The 24,618-nt window shown below is 34.7% G+C and overlaps 1 protein-coding gene across 1 annotated transcript in view; it reads right to left on the bottom strand.

Annotated features, from left to right (window-relative positions):
- The window catches only part of Abcd2 (ATP binding cassette subfamily D member 2), a 64,825-nt gene that overhangs the window by 36,259 nt on the left and 3,948 nt on the right, over nucleotides 1-24,618 (bottom strand). The window contains exons 2-7 of the mRNA XM_010615428.2: nucleotides 18,970-20,204; nucleotides 17,416-17,596; nucleotides 6,789-6,910; nucleotides 5,137-5,305; nucleotides 4,363-4,457; nucleotides 240-385 (exon numbers count right to left, since the gene is read on the bottom strand). Coding sequence (XP_010613730.1) covers nucleotides 240-385; nucleotides 4,363-4,457; nucleotides 5,137-5,305; nucleotides 6,789-6,910; nucleotides 17,416-17,596; nucleotides 18,970-19,905 — 1,649 coding nt within the window. The 5' untranslated portion in view covers nucleotides 19,906-20,204. The remainder of the gene's footprint in view (nucleotides 1-239; nucleotides 386-4,362; nucleotides 4,458-5,136; nucleotides 5,306-6,788; nucleotides 6,911-17,415; nucleotides 17,597-18,969; nucleotides 20,205-24,618) is intronic.

Below are 24,618 nucleotides of genomic sequence, written 5' to 3'. Positions count from 1 at the left end.
TTTTTAGTATTCATTATGTCTAGTCAGATATGAAAATGAAAATAAGTGGTATTGTTCCAGAGACTATTAAAATCATGGCAGTAACAAAACTTTTTGGGACAATCCAATTTTAGTTTGTCTAATAGCTTCTCTCAGTGACAATACCCTTAAAGATATTACCCTTAAAGAAGAGCCTAAAGAATCAAAATAATTCAAGAGCAAAAGGATATTCTTTCTTGTAACATAGAACAAATACTTACCTTTGTGGAATATAGAACATATGCTGAGGAGGAGGTTTATAAAGGACTCCTTCATACACAGGCCACAGCCCACTTAAAATTCTGAAGAGAGAGCTCTTTCCACATCCATTGGGACCAGTTATCAAAAGATGCATTCCTTCTTGTACCTAACATAAAAAAATTATAGACTGCAATATTTTAAGATAATTTCATTTGGCAGCATGCAAAAGTGATTCATTTAAAAAAATTTAATCACATGATCACCTTGGATAAACAAGAAATCAACAAAAAATATACAGTACGAGGATTGTGTAGATCAAGTTTGGCTTTGGCAACTCTCTAAGGCTAAAAGCATCATAAAATAATTTAATTACAAAGGAAATGGATCTTTCTGGAATAAGCACTGGCTTTACAACATTTTATTGAGGTATTACGATCAGATATACATGCATATATATATATATACATATATGTACACACATATATAGAAAAATACAACCACATAACAAGAAATCATAAAATCTAAATTATTTATATTAATATTTGGCTACATGTACAGTGGCTTAAACTACAGCTGAAAGTCAGTTATGCTAAAAACAAAAACATTCAGTGATGCTATATGCTATAAAGAACAGTTATCTGAAGAGCCAGCTGAGTGGCTTTATTTTGTACTTCAGCCGTCTTGAAATGGCACCAAAATCACAAAAACCTATAATCAATGAGACAAGGTGGCCCTAATTCTGCTTTCTCCACAGATGTAGAAAATGTGTTTAGAAAGCTGACAGAGGCAAGCAAGAAGCGCAATTTAGTCTGGTGCCTAGGGATGAATTAAGACATATTATTGGCCATCCATATGTACATGTTCTGCTTCTAAAGATTCAAACATCTGCGAAGTAAAAATATTTGAGGCAAAATTGCATTTGTACTGAACACGTTCTGATTTCTTTCTGTACACCATTGCAATTAAAGGACTTCAGCATCAGCAGATTCTGGCATCTGCAGTTGGTTCTGAAACTATCCCTCAAAGACACTGAGGGAAAGCTGTATAAGTGAAGAATACATTTATCAATATACATAAATATTCCATATATGTAGTATTCATCCATAAAACAGAAGTTATGTACTATCTACTGGTGACTTCCTTTTATCTTCTATTTATTTGTGATTTAGACAGTTAAGTTTTGTGAGTTCACATTCCATTCAGAAGGAAAGAAGAGTTGTCTTACTACAGTATTTAAAGGGTAGTACGAAGAACGAAGAAAAGGGGCAGCAATAAAATTTTCATTTGCAGGGCCAGGGATTTAGCTCAGCGGTTCGGTGGCCTACCTCGCAAGCACAAGGACCCAAGTTCGATCCCCAGTACCAAAAAAAAAAAAAAAAAAAAATTTCATTTGTATCTCCTAAGAAATGTTTTATAATAAGTAAATGATATGAAAATGAATATATTTTGCAAGCACAAGAGACAGAAATTCACAGGATAACTATAGATGTAACTTCGTATTGAATGGATACAAATATCAAGTGTCAGTGATGTAGAACACATGATATTGAAACTTCTAAGATGAAAAAATGTTATATTGCTAGTATCCTCCAAAATTCTGGGACAAACCTGGAAAAAATTAACTTTGTGATTTGTTTGTGCTTTTTCACTAGAGAAGATTAAAGAAGTTTAAATTTGTAGAAGCATAAATACTTTCAAATAATTTTTTTTAAAGGTATCTGTGACAGTAAGAAGCACATTTACAAAACTATGTTGATAGGGTCATTTTCTATTAGGAATTCATGGAAATTTAACACTTTTTCAGTGGGAATTAAAGGCCTTTTGTATCAATATTTTCCAGCATAAATTCTCTACATTGTCTACAAACAATGAGTTCCAGACAAAAATAATTCCCACACTTACTGAATTTTCTTCTGCAAATTATATTTCTCATTTTGAAGGCCAACAAAGGGATGACATCTTTTCTTCTAAAAACTTACTTATTTTTAAATCATTGAAACAAAATTTTCCTTTCATGTTGTAGGGATCCAAGAACTAAAATATAACTTTCTAAGTCAGAAATAATTACCAAGAAGTGTACTATAATAATGTTTATTTTTATAGGACTTCAAAATTTATAAGATTTAAGATTAGCATTAATCTTAAGACTTAAGATTAAGTATTTTTAGTTCATTTTATATAAAAGAAACAGAGCTCTGGACTTTTCCACACACAGAGTGTGATGCATGATCCTTTCTGGCTCACAGATGGAATGACCAGGTAGTTCAGTCCCTTGTGTGACATTGCTTTGCTTCTCTAAACTTAGACGTGGCCTCAACACATTACCTGCCTGATGTGGGGTGGGAGAAGAACAAGAGAAACAAAAACAAACAAAGGGACAGGAAAAAAAGAATATGCTTTTAATTCTTTTGGGAAAATACCCGGCAGGAGTTAGCTGGGTCAAATGGGACCTCTAAATCCTAAAACAATCATACCACAGCAATATACGTGCACCCATGTTTAGAGTGGCACAGTTTGTAATAGCTAAAGCTTGGAAACAGCCCAATTGCCCATCAACTGGAGACTGGATAAAAAAGATGTGGCTTTTTAAAAATAAAATGGAGTACTACTAAGCCATAAAGAATGAGAAACTAGAGACATTTATAGCTAAATGTATGTACATTGAGGCCATACTCCTAAGTGAAATAAATAGGACACATATGTGTAAATAAGGAATAGTTTCTCTGGTGTGAGAAAGTGAAACTGAAAGGGTAAATAAGGATCAAAATGTATAACAGATAATGTGAAATAGGAAGAAAAGGTCCAGGAGGGGTAGAGGAAGGGGAAGAGGGGAAAGGAATAAATATGACATAAGGAAAAAAATGGAAATAAAGTCTTTGTAAATAGGGATGGGTGCAGGGGTTTTGAAGAGAGGGCAGGGGAATGGGGGGAAAAAATAAGAACCAAGATATATCATGCAAAGGTACAAATTCCTAGTGATGAATGTCACCATATTGTATACCTAAAATGTACCAATAAACTTTAAAAAAAAAGGGTATGCTGATTTCACTCTATTTAAATAAAGCAACAAGAATAGATATTACTACACCTAATTAGACTAAAATGAAAAAACTATACAAAAGTCATAAATTACAAATTACTAAGCTATTAACGGATAAATCAATAGTGATGTGTGGCACGAGTACCTAGTTTTCTCTGGTTTAGTGCATCTCACCCTCTCTTCTCAACTTCCACAACCCATCTCATTTGTAAATAAATCCTTAAGAATTAAATCCAGAATAAGGTCCATTCTAAAATCATTAGTACATCAGTAAAATCATTAGTTTTAAATTTGATCATCAAGTTCAATCTTAGGACCTGTTTGAGTCAAGCTCAGCTGCCTTCATTAAAATGTATGAATTCTGCAATGTTTTAAATCAGGGCTTCGGGTTTTTCGTGAATATTTTACGTCTTAGTTTCGGTAATCAGGATGTGGGATATTAAATAATAAATTATTCTTTGTTTGTTTGGTGTTTTGGGACAGGGTCTCACTATGTAGTGTAGACTGAACTAGAACTCACTATGTAACCCAGGCTGGTCTTGAACTCACAGCAATCCTCCTGCCTCAGCCTTCCGAGTTGTGGAATTACAGGCGTGCACCACCACTCCTGGCAACAAATTATTCTTAACAAAATTAAAAACTAAATTTGAATCCATGAATCTTATGATCATTCTAGTAGTAAATGTGATTATTTAAGAAGGAATTAAAGTTAGAGAAAGTATAGTACCAAAATTAAACTTGACTTTTACCTTCATATTTTAATAAGGATATTATAGTATAGTCTGAAATTTTTAGCAATTTCTATAAATAAAATTTCAAATTTACTTCCATATGCTAGTTTCTTACTGCTCCCGAAGTTACCTTGCATGGGCTCAGTGCACTGTCATTTTTATTTTCAACCTGGCAATAAAGCAGTAGAAGTCAAATTTCTCTGCTTTCTGGGGAAGTAACTGCCTCTGCAATTGAGCCACTGTGCATACCTTTCTTGTATTCCCCTCCTTCCATGTGGTCCTCCAAGTATTTAACTTAAGGGACATGAATTCTGAAGTTGTTTTGTATTAGTGTGATGGCAATAATCAGAAGGGTCTCGAATATCATCTTACTTTGAAGTTTAGCCTGGATGCCACCACTTCTCCTGCTGGTGTGATTATGGGAACATTTTCACAAATAATTCCATGGTCCACATCAATAACTTTTCCTATAATTAAGAAATAAATTCAGTTGCAAAAAGTTATCCCACGTTATTGCTAATTCAATAAAGTTAAGTACAGCATAGTGAGTAAACTCAGTTGTAAGGGTAATTCATAGTAAGAAACAAAAATAAAAATATGAAAATCTATATATGAAGCAATGCTTAGTGTAAACTTGTATATTTTGACACCTGTTTAGAAAATCTTTCTCAGAATCATGATTTTATCATAATTTAATGTCAATATCATTGTGATTGCACAGCTAAATTTCATTTGCTATACTCCTGCCATCCATTTTACAACTACTCTGCTTCCTTAAATTAACCCTTTCCTATAGAAAAAAATACAATGCTGCACAAAAGAGCATTAAGAAGTGGAATAATACATTTTAAAACATGATGATAAAACACTCTTAAAACATAGGTTAATAAAAAACAATATGACATTGGCTATAATTCTGTTAGCTGAATTTTAAAAGCAAATAATTCATTTTACCATATGCATTGCTCCTGAATATGGCTCTGGAATTTTTTTTCCAAATATAATGTTGCTTTTTTAGGATGATGTTTGTTGTTAGTCATCACCCCCTCATATTGCAGTACTAATTCTAGGGACTTTAACAAAACTTTTGTTAAAAAGGATTTGGTTCTATTGATAAAATAACACTTAAACAGTTGAGTCTCATACCTTTAATTGCCAATGTGTCACTAAGGGATAATTCTATGTTAGCTCCATTCTTGCTATGGTTTTCAGGCTCTTCAATGTCAGGTGTTCTCTTATAAATGCCTCTTTTTACTTCATCAAAGACCCAAAACATATTGTACACTCGAGCAGTATAGCCTGCTAATTCAGTGATCTAAAATCAATACACAAAAAGAAAATAAAGTTAATGTATCCAAGACAGACTTTTAAATAAATGTGTAATAGTGTAAGCTTCTCGATTTAATGTTAAAGATTTTATTTTATTATACATGAGAAATACATAATACATAAAACCAATGACAGTAAATAGCTTACCAACAGAGTAAGGTAGCAAGCTGTCATTATGTTTGATTCGATTGTAAACACCTAAAAATTATTCATCCTAGTTATGGATGGATCAAAATGAAATGTGAACATTTTAGAATATTATTTATTCTTAAGAATCTTTTAGCCAAATTTCTGATTTGGCCCTTGCTCATGTGGCAAATTTCACTTCCAGAAAGCTAGAAGGTTTGCAGAAAATTCAATGAAATAACAATCCATTATACTTGGTGTCTTTTCTATTTAAAATTTTAAATTTTAAATTAAAGAAAAGCACTTTTTCTTTTCTTATGAAATGAATGTTTCTGAGCCAAACTCATTGTCAAATTTCCTGTTTGGCCAGAGAAATAACTGTGCTAGAGGATAGCGGTTTTGAAAGTGAGCTCAGTGAAAAGCTTCAAATCCTCCTGGTACAAATCCAGCTTCATTTCAAGCCAAATATGATTCATATTTCTAAGGAAAAATATTAAATATGTGGGCTTTTTTCCTAGGTAAGATTATAAAATAAATGGAGATAAGTCTCTGCCTCAGCCCATAAGGAGCCAGCTGTCCAATTTGAGTTAACATCCTGCTGTTTTTCCATTAAGAAAGCACCTTGTTATCAGGTATCATGAAAGGTGACTCACCTCATATCTAGACCACTTTTCTCAGTGAAAGAAAACCACAAAAACTGGGAAAATGGTATCAATAGACAAGGCATGTCACTAAATTATGTGTAACACATCAGTTATTCAAAGAGATAGAGAGAAGGAAAACCCACACTCTGCGTGGAAGGCAAAAAGAAAGTAAAGTAGCAAGAAAGTGTCATGTGTGATTGGTGAGATTTCAGCAGTGAAGGCTGGGTAAAGTTTGCTTAACTAACACTTAATGAATGCTTAATAAGTATTCTACATGCATTAACTTGCAACAACCCTGCACAGTTAGTACTGTCCTTATCCCCATTTGACAGATAAGAAAACAAAGACACAAGTTTAAAGAACTTGGCCAAGGTTACATAATGTGTACATGCTGAAACAAGAATGTAAATTTAGGCACCCTAACTTGAGCCCACAGACGAAAAACTATTTGTTTTTAAATTTAAAAACAAATATACTACATACAAGTATAATACATACAAATATATTACATGTACTACAGACAAGAAAAAGAAACAATGAAGAGTTTAGCAGCAACACAGGGGATGCTGTTCATCTCAGCAGCTTCTGGGAGAGAAAAGATATGTTCACAAAATGCCAAGTTTATCTGGTAATATACATTTTGCTTGATTTTCATATTATGTATTTTATTTTAATCAAACTGAAAAGAAATGCAAGTACCTCCTTATAGGAAGACATGATCCTTTCAATGGCATCGGCTCCAGAGGCCAATAAATTTCGAGCAGTGGTAAAGGCTTCTGTCCGTTCACTAACCATAGCCTGTTTCTGGCCATCCTCTAGATCTAAAAAAAAAAAAGTATGCCAAAACTATTAAGTTTTTCCAACTAACTAAATGTCTTATTTTATATACACTATGGCTAAAATAACCATTAATATTTCATTAGTGATAGCAACTTCCTAAAAATATACTGAATTACTAACCATATTTGTACCAGATTTTATTTGAAGTTTCCTTTTGTTTTATTATTTTTTAGAAGTTAGGGCAACTGAATCTATAGGAATCAAGACTATTTTCATTTGGCTTTCAACTCTCTGCCATTATTATTGCTGGACAATAAAATATTACAGATCTGGTCAGTAAATAATCCTGACATAAATACATAAGTAAACATTCATGGAGCCGTTCCTTTCATAAAAATGCAGAGGAGTTGGCCCTCATAATCCAGACTTTGTCTACCTTTCTCAAACATCCTTCGCCATATGGTTGTATTCCAAACATGCCATACTGTGCTAATCCTCTCATATTTGGGATTTCTTCTTCCTTTAATGTGCTTCTTTTTGTTGTTGTTGTTCTTATTGCCTAGCTCCTCCTCAAGCATTCACTTTTTAGTACAGATTTTCTGAAAATGCTTTTCTGTGTCTTCCAGTGAACTATAATTTCATTATGGGTCAAGACTGTGTCTTTTACTCTTTATTCCTGGCATTCACAAAGACTAGTTAGTACATACTAGTACTACTAAATATGTACTGAGTGGATAGATGGATGGACAGATGGAGGGATGGATGGGTCAATATCCTAACCTACAGTCAACAGAGAAGTACACTTAAGAGTCAGAAGTTCTGCTGCTTAGAGGAAAGTAGTTAGGTGACCTATCCACTCTCTACCTATTTTCTCATCCTTAAGTTGAGGAAAATAATATTACTATCTTAAACAACCCTGTCTCTCAGGGTTAAAGGTTAAAAAAAAAAGAAGTGTTATAGTCTAATATTTCACCCATAGTGTTCTAATGTTAGCTGTTATTATTGTCTCTAGTTTTTATTGCTATGATTTAATATCTGCTTGATTTTGGTCTTGTTCTTCAAAATTATTCTCTTCAGGTTGTTACTATAATCTCTGCATCACTTTGCATCTTTATTTGATGTTTCTATACTTTATCTCCAAAATACTCCAAATTAGATGTCACAAATTAATGAAGAAATTAGTAATGATGTTAGACTGCCATAGGCTCATTTTGACATATACTTCCCTCTGATTTACATCAAAAGCTCCCCCATAATGATGTAAATATATAACTTGTACTCTGCTATAATTTCCAAATATCTCCCTTTATTTGCTCATAGATATCTCAGCTGATTTTATTTATTTATTTATTTGTACCACAGATCGAACTCAGGTCCTGTGCTCACGAGGCAGGCGGTGGAACCACTGAGCTAAATCCCGGCCTTCTGCTGATTTTAAAAGACATCCACAGATACTGTAAGATAAAGCCACACAGCAGGTATTTACAGAATACATTGATATGCAAGAAATAAGGCAAAACATTATGGGACAAACGTGGATAAATATGATTTTCAGTCTCTCTTTTTAGGGAATTTATAGTTTGTTAAGAAAGTGAAGACAAGTTTTCAAACAACTATGCAAGGTAGCCTATAAGAGCTTGTGTCAGGTGGTTGGATGGGGCAAAAACTATTTCTTGATACAAGACATGGGACATACTTCATAGGGGAGTTCAGTTTGAAGGAAGCCTTCAAGACTGTATAAAATTTTAATGGATCACAAGTACCCGATAAGCAATGACACAGAGAAGAGAAATTCCAAGTGATGTCAATCGAATGAGTCTGATCAGGCTACAGAATGTGTTGGTGTTGGGCAGTGCTTTCACTGAGTATCAGAGCCACCATGAGTTCACGGGAACCTTTTACCAAAGTCCATTATACCCACTCCCAGCCCTACTATTAAACATTGCTCTAGAGAAATACCATTAGTTCTCATGTAGTTAGTTGGTTTCCTCAAAGAAAGGGAGAGAGTGGGGAAAAAAGGTACACTGGTATGAATACCAATATAAGTCAGGAGTAAAGACGTGATTAGATAGATAGACTGGGAACAGTATAAAGATATTCTCAAAATGTATTTAAATGTGTGATAGAATATAGATAGCAAACTACAAAATAGTGAATTGCTACATCAGCTAAAGCACTAAGAATAGTTTTGACTCATGGAGAATCTGGCTGATGATTTAAAATCTTATGAGATTTTATGAATTTGGGTTAAAAGGTGTTTGAACAGTAGCTTACACTGATAGGTTGTGTTAAGAAAATCTGTTTTCACAATTGTACTGCTCATTGATATGGAATGATAATTTTCATGTTGGTTTGGCAGACTAACACCTACTGGGCTTTCATAATTTTAGTAATAAAATAACAAATAGTTTCTCATAGTTTGCACATACTTTTCACTGTCCTAGCTGTTCTTTGGTGGGCAATATAAGGACAGTGTCAGTTACATTTTGTCATGCACATACCAACCAGCTGCCTGACCTCTGTGACAGATCCTTTAGTATCAGAGATATAAATCTTTAACCTCAAATATTCACATATTTTGTATCTTAGGCCAACACATTTATTTTCCTCACAAAAGGTTTTAACTATTTTGTAGTAAGTTCCTAGGTTAAGAATGCAATATGTAATATTGTTTGTTTTACTGCTACTTCTGAACTGAGAGTAATAAGTATTGAAAATTGGTCATTCTCTAGCTATTTCATTGAAAAGATAAGAAAGGATTTTAATGCTGTTTATATAATAACACATTTATCCAGACTCTTGTTATTGTAGAACATAAAGTGTGAACTGTAATATAAATTATGGATTTCAATTAATGATGTATAACATTGGTTCATTAGGTTTAACAACTGTTCTGCATGAATACATGGTGTAACTAATAAGAGAAACCACTGGAGGCCAGGGAACTTGAGGATTCTGTTCTTTCTGATCAATGTTTTACAGGCCTAAAACTACTCTAACAATAGTGCATTAATTTTTTTAAAAATGAGAAGGTAACATTAACCTTTCATCCTTTTTTAAACATCATTTTAGTTTATTTTCTTCCTTCATCTGTATCTTTTTCACTTTGATTAATCTCAGCAAAAATGTATGTCCTTAACCTACTTCATACCATATATAAAGAATTCTAAATTAAAGAGCTAAATGTGAAAAAAACTAACAAAATTTCTGGAAGGCAAAGTAGGAGGATATCTTAATAGCCTTGAGTTAAGCAAAGATTTCTTAAATAGGGTATAACCACTAATCACAAATAAACCCATTGATAAAGCAGACTAAATTAAAATTATGATGTCTGGTAGGTACCATTGAGAGAATGAGGAGGCAAGACCGAGTGGGAAAAGACATTTGGGATTGTGTGTGTATCTGAATGCACTTATCTACAGATAGATATATCTTTAAATACAACAAAACAGCAACAGAATAAATGAAGTGGAATTGTCATTTGAGATACTACATAGCAACGAGAACAAATGAACTAGACTAATTCTCAGCAACACTGATAAATTTCATAGACATAATGCTAAGTGGAAGGAGCTAGTCACAAAAAAGCACATACTTTAACACTGTTTATGTAAAGTTCAAAACCCAGCAAATAGCTGGGCGTGGTGGTGCACGCCTATAATCCCAGCACTCGGGACACTAAGACAGGAAGATCACTGTGAGTTTGAGACCAGCCTGGGCTACATACTGACTTTCAGGTCAGTCTCAAGTACATAGTGAGACCCTGTCTAAAAAAACCCAGCAAATACAATCAATGGCAAGAGAGTTGATATGCTCACTGTTGCTTTGGCCATGGGAGTGGGAAGAGGAGGACACAAAGGGCTGGTAATAAAAAATGGAAGGTTATAAGGTATTTGGTATGGTGATATTCTATTACGTTCTGAGCAGTGACACTCACTTTGTGGAAATGTATGGAATAGTACACTATGTAAGGAAAAACTCTGTTTTTTCTGAGTGGTGGTGTAATTTATATACTCTGTGAAAATTTCTCAAATGGTTCAGTAGTGACTGTGTGCTTGTTGGCATGTGAGTGACACTTTAAAAAAATCATAGCCACTTAATATTCTTGACTATTTGCAACTAAAATGTATGTGTGATGTGTATTAAGAATTACCGATATGTTACTTGTTCACCAGAAGTGTAAATAAATACAAACTGTGCAAAAAATATAAAATGACATTTCAGTAACTTGGGATTGGAATAGAAGATACAATGTAGCAAGTGCAATGGATATGATCTTATTGAGGGAACATTTTAGAGATGAAAACATCACCCCACATACTAGGGTGCAGGCAGAGTTCAGTTTCGCTCCAGGATGTGGCAACTCTCAGCTGTGACTTCTGCTGTGCCAGCTCACAACTGCACATCACAAATGGACACTGGGCAAGGAGAGCAGTACAGATGCTGGCTTTCCTCATTTGACGGGTATCTGCAGCAAGGTCTGGCCAAAGGAAGCTAGGGGTAGCTTTCGATAGCTTTGTCCAGACTGCTTTTGATATAAAGAAAAGAAAATTGCCTACTGATGTTTTAAAAAGTTGAAATTATAGCTCTCAAATATCTATTTTCTTCACACAATTTGTCTTTCTCTTCCTATCATAGAGAAGCAGTGGCCTTTAAATGATAAAATAAAATGATAAGTACTGTTTTATCTCTTTTTTTCAATCATTGTGTCTTATAGTTGCTTAGCTTCAAATTTACCCAGGAATAAGTTTCAATGTAGAAAGGATAAGGAGGCACAGGGTATAGGAGAAAAGAGCAGTGCCCAGAAGTTACATAATACCCCTCAACCTTAGTGCTTCCAGTATGGGTATGAGCTTAGGTAAGCCTGGGGCTCTAAAATAAATTTGTAAGCTCTTCTTCTAATGCGAAAATGACATGCTCTACGTGCAATTTTGTGAATTTAAACATTAACATAATCTTATCCTCAAATTTTAGTGAAAGTTATGAGTGAATGGCACAGAAAAATGTACTGCAGGGCTATTTTTCTTTTCACCCTCCAGCAAAATCTTGCAGGTTGTTTCTCTTACCCACAGTATTACCTGTGACTTAAAAGAACAATAATAATCATACAAGCGAACATGTGTTGATCATTTTCTATAAGACAGTCACTGTTCTGAGTTTAACATATGTTAGCACTTGTAAAAATTCTGCTAATTTCCTCTACTTGGGAAATTAAGGAAGATGAAGCACAAAAAAATTAAATGAATACCATATAGTTTCTCTGGTGTGGAAAAACTAAAAGTGTAAATAAGATCCAAATTATGTAATTGATGATATGAAGTAGGAAGAAAAGGGCTAAAGGTGCAGGGGAAGTGGGAAGGGTGGGGAAAGGAAATAAGGGAAAAGAAAAAAATATGAGAAAAGGAAAAAAGTGAAAACAATTTGTAAATGGGGAAGGGTGCAAGGGGTGAAGAGAGGCTAGAGGAATAGGGAAAAAATAAGAACTAAGATCCATCATGTAAAGGTAGAAGATCCCCATGATGAAAGTAACTGTACTGTATGCCTAAAATGTACTAAGAAAATATATTTTTTAAAAACCCAGCGAAGTGCCTGAATAGTAAATCAACAAACAAAAATCAATAGTGTTTCTGTACACCAATAATTAACCCACTGAGAAAGAAATCAGGAAAATAATTAAAATAATAAATTGTATCATGGACAAAAAAGTAAAAACATTCAGAAAAACATTTGCATCAACCTAACCTAGGAGATGAAAGACCTCTAGAATGGAAATTACAGAATATGGAAGAAAGAACTTGAATATGGCATTAGAAGATGAAAAGACTCCTTATTCATGGTTTAGAAGAACTAATGTAAAAACGATCATATTACCAACAACACTCAACAGATTCAGTACAATCCCTATTAAAATCAACAATGTTTTTCACATAACTAGAAAAAAATAATTCTAAAAATCAGAAGAGACCCAGAATAGCAAAAGCTATCGGGAGCAAAAAGAGCTGAGTCTGAGGCATCACAATACTGAATTTCAGATTATACTTCAAAGCCATAACAACAGAAACACCATATAGTGTCACAGAAACAGGCATGCAGACCACTGAAATAGAGCAAAAGACACAAAACAAAGTCAGACATTTACATTCCAACCATCTGATTTTTCACAAAGGGGCCCAAAACATATGCTATATAAAAGACAGGTGGTGCTGGAAAAGGGGGACACCCACACACAGAAGACTGAAACTAGATCCCTACCTCTCATGATGCACTAAAATCAAATGAAAGTGAACCACATCCTAGACATAAAGATCAAAAAGTTTGAGTGAGCTAGGAGAAAACATAGGGGAAACACTTGAACTCTTAAGTACAGGCAGAAACTTCCCAAATAGGACTCTAATACCACGGCAAATAATACCAAAGTCAACAGGATCATATCAAATTAAAATGCTTCTGAATAGCAAAGGCAACAATAAACAGAGTGAAGAGACAGTCTACAGAAGAGGAGAAAAATCTTTGTTAGCTACTCCTCTAACAGAGGATTTCTATCTACAATATATAAAGAACTATTAAAAAAAACAGATGGCCTAAATCCCAACAATGGGGGGCTGAACTGAATAGAAAAAATGGGAAATTGAACTGAACAGACACTCCTCAAAAGAAGAGGTACAAATGGCCAAGGAGTAAATGAAATAATGCTCGACATCTTTAGCCATCGGGGAAATGCAAATCAAAATTGCTTTGAAATTTCATCTCACTTTTGCCAGAATGCCTAAAGGAAGTATACAATAAACAAGCAATTCTGGTGAGGTGCAGAATCCTCCTAAAGGAACCCTCCTTCTAAATTGGTGGTTAAGATGTAAAGTAGTGTAAGGACTCTGAAAATCAGTACAGAGATTACTCAAAAAAGCTAAAAGTAGACAATGCCACTTGCTAAAGCTGTTCCACTCCAGGGCATGTCCCCAAAAGAATTAAAGACAATATACTATAGCTCTATGTTCCCATATATATTGTGGCATAATTCACAATAGCTAAGCTATGGATGCCTTTGACCAGGTGAGTGGGTAAAGAAAATATGGTATATACACATGATGGAACATGAATCAGTCATACAGAAGAATGAAATCATGTCACACGCAGAAAAAGGGATGGAACTGGAGACTGTAATGAGGGAAATAAACCAGAATTATAAAGTCAAATATTACATATATTCTTTATATAAGAAATCTGAACACACACAAATGAGCAAACACGTAAATGGAAAAATAAAGGAGAGATGACAGTAAACTAGAAAGTAGACTTTGGAGATGGGGGAGGGGATTGAAAGGAGGAGGGAGGAAAAGAAGAGGGAAGCAAAAGGATTGAAAACTACGAAGCTATGTTATGTGAATGTATTAATTTACTCATCGTTATTCTGTTTAACATCACTATTCTGTTTTACCAACAAGCATCAGTAAGAAAATCAGAAAAGCAAAATAAAATGATTTGCCCTGTGTCATAGCCTGGTAAGCAAAATATCCACCATTTGATTTTGGTTTTTGTTTTTTGGTACCAGGGATCAAACTCAGGACCTTGTGCTTTTGAGTTAGATAGCAGAACCACTGAGTTAAATCCCCAACCCAATATCTACCATTTGAACCCCAGAGAATCTGATTCCAGAGCCCACAGGGTAAGAAAATAATAAATATTAACAATTGCTTCCACCTACATTTTTACAACTTGTCAAGGACTGTTTCGAAGCACATTAAGGACATTATATATAATTTTATAATAAATATTACTGATACATTACTCCTATTAATAATATACAAAAAGAAAGACTTAAAAAGTTTATGTAATTTTTCCAAGGGTGAACAACTATTAAATAGCAAACCAAAATTTGAACAGCAGTTTTCTTCTTTTTGTCTTTTTCCTCCTCATCCTGTTTTTCTTACTTTTGCCTCTGCTACTCTCTCATTCATTTATGTTCTACCTCTTTTTGTCTTAAAATATAAGTATTATGAACTTATTCTTTCCTAACATATGAGAAATCTCAGGGGTTAAGTGTTAATTAAGATTGAAGATAGATCAGAAAATTGGCATGTAATTCCAAGACATAAAGCCTCAAAGATATATCATTTTCTTTAAAAATGTGTTTTACCTGAGTGAAATAATGTTTTCATATGTTATGCATTATAGGCCAAGTATATTTAGTAAATATATGCATACATTTACAAACAAAAACATATGGAATAACCTTAGATCCTAGAGAAGATTTTGAAGTACTGTCAATGCTGTCATGATTTCATATTTTTCTTCTATAAAATTTCTACGTTCCTCTTCTCTGTATAAAATTTTTTTTGAAAAAGCTTTCAGATAAACTTTGTTTCACTTGCAGCAATGTATTATTAAAATTTCAATCTAATATAATGTTCTCTTAATAAGTTTTTTTTAGGATTTATTTTTAAGTATCTTATTACATCTTGTTAAGTAAGCCTGATAGATTCTTCCTATACACTGTTTACTTTGACTATTCTCTGTGGGGCTAATTTGTCACCATTAATAGCTACATTTTTGTTCTGTATTGAATACTCCAGGGTTTTCTAACACAACCAAACTCTGCAAACAGAACCACACCATTATGGGTTTGTCTCTAATTTACATTATACATAAACTTTTTAATGACTCTTTTGTTTTTTCACTACTGGGGACGGAACTCAGGGCCCTCCTACTGAGATGTAGCCCCAGACCTTATTTAATTTTCTATTTTGTGACAGAATCTTGCTGATGAGCTAAATTTCCCAGGCTGGCCTCAGACTTGCCTCCTGCCTCAGTTTCCTGGAGTGCTGGGATTACAGTTGTGTGCCACTATGTCTGGCTCAATGATTACTGTTTTGATGGATAATTTTTTAATGAATATTTTGTCAAATTTCTTAGTAAAACTAATCTTAAAACTATACATTTTTTCTCTAGTACTCTTTTGAAAAGGGATTTATTTCACTACAAAGGGATTATGTCTAAAATACTATACCAACAATACCTTTTCAATATAAACTTCTTGTGGTACTTTTTTGATAAGTTTTAGAAACATGCAAACAGATACAATTCAATTTTCCCAGTGGCCTAAATATGCTTATTAAACAGTTTAGCTACAGAGTGTTATTTGGTATGTGTATAGCACTTACCATGAAGAACTGACAGATCATAATTTACTAAAATAAACATTTTTAGATTAAGAATGACTCAAATTTGGCAATGCCAAAGCACTGAATCGCTGTTTCAAAATATTGAAAAACACTACATTTTTAACTTGTTTTTATTAGCTCACCCTAAACAAAATAAATATTAATCATGAGTTGTACACCAACAAAAACTATAGAAACAGTGTGCATTCTGTTACATTATTCTTGGTTTTGGTTTTTTTAAGTAATAATTATTACCATACAGCAAGTACAACATGCTTTGTACTCTGTAAACACCATTCTACTAAATTCAAACAATAATCCACTGTGGGAGCCTTTCTGATTCTCATTTGATAGACAAGGAAACTGAGGATTGCATAGCATCATTAATATGACTAAGAGGACCTAAGCAGGAAGAGCGGGAGCCAAGATTTGAACAGATCTCTTTGTTGCTGTGAAGCTTGGGCTTTTGTCTGGCTCCTTCAACACTAAGCCAAATTTTGCTCAAGTGGCTTTTACAGAGGGAAGAGGATGTTTTATTTGGGGCCAAGAGTAGAAAATACTGCTACTTCAATTAGTCATCCTTTGGTACCCACAGGGGAAGGGGGAATCTCTGGAGATTCTAAACCTACAGACGCTCAAGTGCCTTATATAAAATGGGGTTGTAGCTGCACACAACTTACATCTTCTTACATACTTTAAATCATCTCTAGGTTACTTGTAACACCTAATAAAAAGGCGATGTAAGTGGTTGTTCTACTATGTTCTGCAGGGAATAACGACAAGGAAAAAGTACATGTCTGTTAAAGACACATTTTTTTTCCAAATATTTTTAATCTGTGGTAAATTGAATTCTTCAATGTGAACCAATCTAATCACAATCAGGGCAGATTCAGTTATAGACTAAATTCACGGGACATGAAGAATGAAACATGTTTTTCTTGGTTATATTTTATACTTTTTCTAACTTTTTCCCCCCAGTACCAGAGATTGAACTCAGGACCTTACACTTGTGAAGTAGGTTTGGTACCACTGAGCTAAATCCTCAGCAACTTTATACTTTTTCTGAAGGTACTGTTTTGAGAATACCCATAAGCTAGAGAACCATTCTGTATTAGGCAGTATAGTTAAAACTGTTCAAAGCAGATTCCCAGAAACACTGTCAGAGAGTTCTAAAATATTTCAGAATTGGAAAGGTCCTCTGAGTCACCTGTTTCCCTTCTTTCATATTCCTGGTCTCCTTACTGAACATTGCAAAGCCTGTCATTTTTTCTTATCACTAAAAACTGAGAATACTGGTTTTATATATACAGTTTCATCCACACAAAATTATCGATACCTGGACAAGCAATGTTAACTATGTATTTAATATGAAGCATAAATGTCATTACCACCATCTGCAAAGCCAGTTGCAGTGATAATAGGTATAGCCACCATAATTAGTCCACAGCCGCTCCAAACATACTTCATCAAGAACTGCTCTATCATGATGTACCACAAGCGTTTGGATAAAATAAGGTTCATTTGCTCCGCTAAAGCTTTGTAACTTTTCTGGAGTTGCTTCATTTCTATCTACAGAAGGAAATAGATTAGAATTAACCCAGCATGAACTATGAAAATACCACATGTGCTTGAAGACTTTATATAATTATATGGATGTATTGTATTACTTTGTTTACTTAATATAGTATTATTTACAAGTATTAACTGATAAAGGCAGATTAATATTATAATCACTATTAGTTTTGGTTATATATGCTTTATTTGAAAAAACTAAGCATAAATATATATGAAAATGGGCTGGGGATATAACTCAGTGGTACAACACTTACTTAGCATGCATATATATAATTTATAATTAAGATTTCAAAATTATAAAACCTTAACATTAAATGATATTTTATAAGATATGTATAAAGAATGTTAGATCCACATTATTCTTGATCACACCAGAAATATCTAAAAGTAAACACACCATAATTTACTTTGCTGTGTTCAAATATTCTAAAACAATGACAAAACAAAATAATGAATACAACACTGAGGCCAATTTTCAAGTGGGAGTAGAAGTTCTAAATTTGTTCAGTAGGTTCTGGTGTTATAAAACTCTAGTAATTGCTGATACTTTATAAAGTAAATAATTCTGCTTGCTCATTAAAATATCTTCAACTTTAGAATATATTAATATTTCATCTGCCAAGTCATTTCACATGCATTACCTCCAACATTTGCTTTTATGCACTATAAGTTTATGTAATTGGGTTATTTTGAATACAATTTAATTTTTCCCCATTCATTTATTCACTTATTTCAGGTTTTTTTTCCTTGAAGCTAAACAAAATTTAATTCTACCTCTTTGTCAAAATATTCATGCTGAAAATGAATTAAGAGTAATGGAAATGTCACTTTATGAGACACCCTCCTATGCTTCTTAAAACTGGCCATTACTCATCAGACATGCAAGGTTGTCAAAGCTGTCTGAAAGCATGGAGTTTTCCTCTGTGGTAGCAAAGAAACAACAACAACAACAACAAATATTCTCCTAAATTTTCTATCTCAATAGCAATTCACTGTGTTTATTCTTAGTTTCCAAATATATATTTCCTTCACATGTTTTAGGACCAGCTACCAAGTTAGGATTTAAATTTTAAGAAAATACTTTCAGATAATTTTGATTGTATTTGAGTAACAGTCTATGTAGATTGTTTCTTGGGGTGTTGAAATTTTATTCTGACAAAACCTGAGTAAAGTCTGCACTTATAATTCTTCAACAACTTGTGATTTAAAAGGACAGTGAGGTACATATTTTAATACAAGGTTCGATGATATCAGAAGAATGCAAAACACTAAGCAAGTGGGGCCATTAACAACACAACAGATGGTATCTAGCACTGCAGTTGCTAAACAGTCTCATGTTTCATTAATCACCTTAATTTCTATCTTACCTTGTGTCCTCTGTAAAAGGCAATTTCTTCCACATTGGCTATAATTCTGGAGTGTACGTATCGCAAATAGCCTTTTCTATGAGCTTCTTCAGCCACCAATTTACCAAATTTGGGAGAGCAGGCTTTCAACACTTTAGCAGTGGCATATATCACAAGTCCTGCTAACAGGGTAGGCCCAGTTGGGCTTGCACCTCTGGAGGTAGCTGTCTGGATGAGTGTATAGGAGGTCAGAATTACATCTAAAATAGGTTTGGTCAGATTGGAATACAAATGAGCCACAGACTGGGAGAACATCATAATGTCTTCAGTAAGAGACTGGTCGGGGTTTGCCAGCCTCCCATCCATGTTGATCACCTTGTAATAAGTCTGATTTGTAAAATAGGTTTCATAAGCATAGTCTACGAGGCGAGTTCTGAAAGCCAAAGCCAACTTGCACTCCAGGTACCTTATTGCACTGTTGACAAAGGTAGCAGGAATGGCAATCATAAGCCACTTGACTATTTTGAAGATGAATGTCCGAGGCTTCTTTTCCACGATGCTTTTCACGATTTTCCCATCCAGACCCGCCACATAGATAGACAGAAAGGTCCTTGAGATTAGAGCCACCGAGTGGAGGCAGAGCCACCCTGTTTCAGTGGTCACAAGTTTTGGAAAGAGAATTTTCCGAAGTTCTAGTAGCTGTTTGAAAAAATCTGCATTCACTCCAGGGGAAGATTTTTTACAAACGGTCTGGGTGCAATGCAGTATCCCTCTGTTCTCTGCAGCCCGGCAAGCTTCTTTTTTCTTCCCTTGGCCAGATTGCTTCGAGCGCTTGCCAAGGATGGGGTAGAGGGTTTTCAGAGCATATGCCGCAGCCACCAGGCAGGCAGCCCTCTTGGCGGCACCGGATCTGGTCCATTTCACTCTATCAGCGGCTGCGTTTAGCATATGTATCATTTTCCCAGCTACCCAAAGCAGCTTCAAGAAGAAATCGTTTCAGAAGATCCTGCTCCACAGGAACCCTTGGCAGATGTTTCAGAAAGTGCTACAGCATCCCACAGCACACAGCGTTTCTCCTCTACTGTTTCATTACCTTGCTGTGCTGTGACACATGCAGCAGGGCTCAGGCTCCACTGCAAGCACCGAGGATGATTTCCTCAGAAGCTCTAGCTGAGCCAGGCTCCTCCCTCGCCGGCCCTCCATTGGCTGTGAGGGCAGTGGGACCTCGGAATCCTCCTCGCTGCTTCCCTTTGAACCTTGAAAATGAGGAGAGAGCAAAAGCGAATGACATCCCTAAACAGGAGTTCAGAGAGGCAGATGTCTATTTCGGGAGAGGTCGAATCAGGCCAGCTGCTGGGGAGCAAAACCTGCTCTCGCTACTGAGCATGCTCAGCGTCACTTAGAAACCGGCACAAGTTTCAGAATATACATCATGGGTTTCTTTCTTTACTTATTTTTTGTAGATAACACAAGGGGAAGACAAGCAGAAAGGAAGCTGTGAAGAGCTTTAAAGAGACTAGAGAGAGGGACCCAGCGAAATAAACGAGGAGGGAGGAGCCATGTAAAGTGAACATGAAAAGGGGTCAGAGAAGAAAGTGACAAATAGAAGGGTCCCTGGGGAGAACACAGCACCAAACCCTGAACACTTGGATCTTTCTTCTTTTTCTGTCCTTTCCTTCCTTGTTTTGTTTATGATTTCCCAGATGGGCTCAGAACATACAAGGTAAATTGTAATCGAGGGAGTTCCTTGTATGTAAATAAATAGGAACGAAGTTGCTTGCAGAACAGAAAATAGTTCCTTACTACACCTGTAGTCCTGCTCTCTTTTCCTACTGTAGCCTTACATTTACTTGTCCTTATAATAAAACCCTACCAGCTCTGTAACTTAGTTTTAGTAACAGAGCGCAGATGCATTTACCAGGAGACTAGTAAATAAATGAGCGCAGTGTTTCACTCCTACCTTTCCCTTGTGTTTTTACATCGAGTTATATAGCCCTAAAATCAAAACGTAACCGTTTGGGGGTATGAGAAGAGTTGGGAAATTAAGGGGAAAAAAAGCTTTTCGAGTTTCTTACTCCTTGTCTTTTATAAAAGTTTTATTGGAACACAGTCACATTTATTTTCTTCTTGTCTATAACAACTTCTTTCGTGCCTTAGCAGTAGAACTGAGCAGAGACTACAACAGACTAAAATGTTTACTGTTAGCCCTTTAGAAAAGTTTGTAAACCTCTGCATTAGAATATAAACCTGTCTCAATGTTAAACGATCCAATTATTGTTTATTGTGAGTAAAGAACTATTATCACTTTTTTTTGTCTCATTGAGTTTATTGGTTCATTTTAGGTATACAGTACAGTTACATTCATTATTGGGACCTTGTACCTTTACATGGCAGGTCTCGGTTCTCATTTTTTCCCCTTGTCCCTGCCCTTCCTTCACCCTCTCCTCCCCTCCCCATCTACAAACACTTTATTTTCATCTTTTATGAGTAAAGAACTATTATCACTTTTTTTTGTCTCATTGAGTTTATTGGTTCATTTTAGGTATACAGTACAGTTACATTCATTATTGGGACCTTGTACCTTTACATGGCAGGTCTCGGTTCTCATTTTTTCCCCTTGTCCCTGCCCTTCCTTCACCCTCTCCTCCCCTCCCCATCTACAAACACTTTATTTTCATCTTTTAATTATCTCACATTTTTTCTTTTCCCCCATTTCCTTTCCTCTATCCTTCCCACTTAAATACAAATACTCAAACTTTTAAAACCCCTTCTTTGCTATATCATATTAATTATAAGGATCACTGCATGTCTCTTCATTTGTTTACATCCAGTTTAGCATATATGCTAATATATGAATGACAAATTTATACAAGCTTGATATTTGATCATATTAGCAGCATATTTTTATAATTCCATTAAGACTTTCTAAGCCTATATGTAATGATCACAGGATCACAGGGGTTACTGTCAAAACCTTTTATTTCTCAGATCAAGGTTTTAGTATAACGAAAATAAGACTCCCTTACATTGGTAAATTTTAATCACTGTTCACATCTCCTGCCAGGTGGCAGTCAAGACAAGTGGCTTGCATTACTGGCAAACAAAGAGGGGTAGCCACATCAGGGCAAAAGCAGGGGAGTGGGGGATCTAGAAGCAAAAAACACTAGCGATCCAAACAGAAGAGCACTTAGCTATAGGTAGGCCAGTTTACCAACTCATAATGAGACTGAGGTGCAGAAATAAGCTTTGAATGCCTTGGGTGATAGACTTGTGAGAGAAATTGGGAATGAGGAAAGTGATCAAGATATAAATTTAATTACAAGAATTGTGGTACCATGAAGGTTCAGTGCTAGATCAATGTGAGATCTCACTTGATATTGAACCATTCAGGTAGAGAACTCATGTTAATCATTTAAATTCCTCTTCTCTCCTTCATTCTATCCTGTTTGTAAGGATCAGGGTTGGTCCTAGGTTCTAAGACTAGGTTCAAGGCTTCAGATAATGAAAGGATTTAAGATGACAGGAAGCAATGTAGACAATTAGAATAAAAAACAGAGTCACATACCATGTAACAATGTTTTGGTCAACAATCAACCACATACAGGACAATGGTCATGTAAACTCATAATGGAAATGCAAAATTCCTTTTGCTTATTCACATCATAGCCACTGCCATGTCACAGTACAATGCAATACAATCTCATGATGCTGGTGTAAATAAACTATCATGCGGCTGGCTCTACAAACATATGTTAACAGTTAATAATGAAGAACTATGTTACTGGTTTATGTATTTACTATATATTTATATTTAGAGTGTATTCCTTCTAATTATATTTAAAAATAGTTTGTTGTAAAACAGTATGCTATATTATTCTAGAAGCACCCTCATGAATCTCATGTTAATCTCTTGATAGCATCAAGAGGACACGTGCAATGACTTATCTAAACCATCTAGTGTGTCAGTGTACTCTAAGATGTTTTCATGATGAGAAAACCATCTGCGATACATTTCTCAGAATGTATTCCCATTGTTAAGCAACATATGTCTGCACATACTATTAATGGAAGAAATTCAGATTGTTAGGGTGCTTCTTTCATTTTTTCATACTAGCAGTATGCAATTAAAACACAGAGAATGTTACTTTAATTTGAATTCCAAACTAGGAAAGAAAAAGAAGATTCAAAAAGCTCCATTTTCTTATGGGGAAAAGTCTTAGAAAAAGAACTTGATCTTAGCCAAAAGGCCGAGAAGCGATAGAAAAAGAACTTGAAATGAACAAACAACTTGAAAAATGAATTCTCAAACCACTCTACTCAAAAGAATAATATTCTCCATGGATATCACCAATACCCATGTAACAGCAGGACTAGACATCTTATATGTTAGAGAACATGTATTAGAAATTATACATACATGTGTCTAGTAAACTGTAAAACAGACTTTTTTGTAACAATGAAGATGACATATACATGTATATAATTGTATAATATGGATTATGTATATATTGTGTATTTAGATTATAAATCAGAACACAGTATTTAGTAACAGGCAAAGATAAGAATTTCAGATTAATTTCCTTCTCAATATGTTAAATAGCTTTCCACTTGTATGGTATTGTTTTCTTGAACTGTTTACTGACTCAAGAGATTACCTAATTGCTATACTGGCCCTAAAATAGCACAGTGCTTGACTCTTATTATCTGTCAGTCATGCTAGTTTTACTCATGGAGGCATAAACAGCATGAAGACCAGATTTTACATCAACATTTCTGCTGTCACATACTAACACAGTATCTTGTTCCTAAGAAAATGTCTTTTGCTATGAAGGAAAACCAAGTAAATGTCTTGTCCAAACATGTGTCTCATTCATTAGTATTTTCTTAGTCTAATTTCCCACTCCTATTGCCTCCCTGTGACTATGAGGAAAGCAGTGACTCTAGTTAGGGAGAAGAGATGGTTCTATTCTGCTCTCAGTTCTTGACCTGACAAATTGGTCAACTGCCCCTTTGTGTCCCTTAACATACAAGGAAGAATAAAAACACACAAACTTTTAGCAAAGTATTTCTTCTTCTAGTTAGTTCAAGCAGTAAGTTTTAGAATATTGCAAAGTAGGAAAGACTGACACACAGGGTCACTGTTCCTGTCTGACCGCATGGTCTTAGTTATTGAAAAAACAACAGCCATTCCATACAGAAGGCTAAGTTACTCTGACATGCTGAATTCACCTGGTCTAATTCAATTATAGATATATATTAGTGAATTTTTGTTATAAAAATTAGGAATTATATTAAACAAGATGTCTTCTCTGGGAGATAATTCTATTTTAGGTAATATGTTCCAGCAACTTAACAGAAAATGTATTATACCACGAAAATTTCATAGGTTACACACTTTAAAAAAAATCATGGGAAATGAAAAAGATTTTACTTTGTGTATTTATTTGGGACAAGAGTTCTAGTTTTTTTTTTTAATTGAATTTATTGGTACAATCTAGGTCCACAATACAGTTACATTCATTAATGGGATCCTGTACCTTCACATGGCAGTTCTTGGTTCTCATTTTTTCCCCTTGTCCCTGCCCTCCCTTCACCCCCTCCTCCCCTCCCCATTTACAAACACTTTATTTCCATTTTTACATTTTCTCATATTTTTTTCCTCTCCCTTAT

The sequence above is a fragment of the Fukomys damarensis genome, unplaced genomic scaffold, assembly GCF_012274545.1.
Source record: "Fukomys damarensis isolate Sample0158 unplaced genomic scaffold, DMR_v1.0_HiC HiC_scaffold_15, whole genome shotgun sequence".
Lineage (NCBI taxonomy): Eukaryota > Metazoa > Chordata > Mammalia > Rodentia > Bathyergidae > Fukomys > Fukomys damarensis.
Note: the sequence above shows the minus strand (reverse complement) of the source record. Positions and strands in the feature narration are given on the sequence as shown.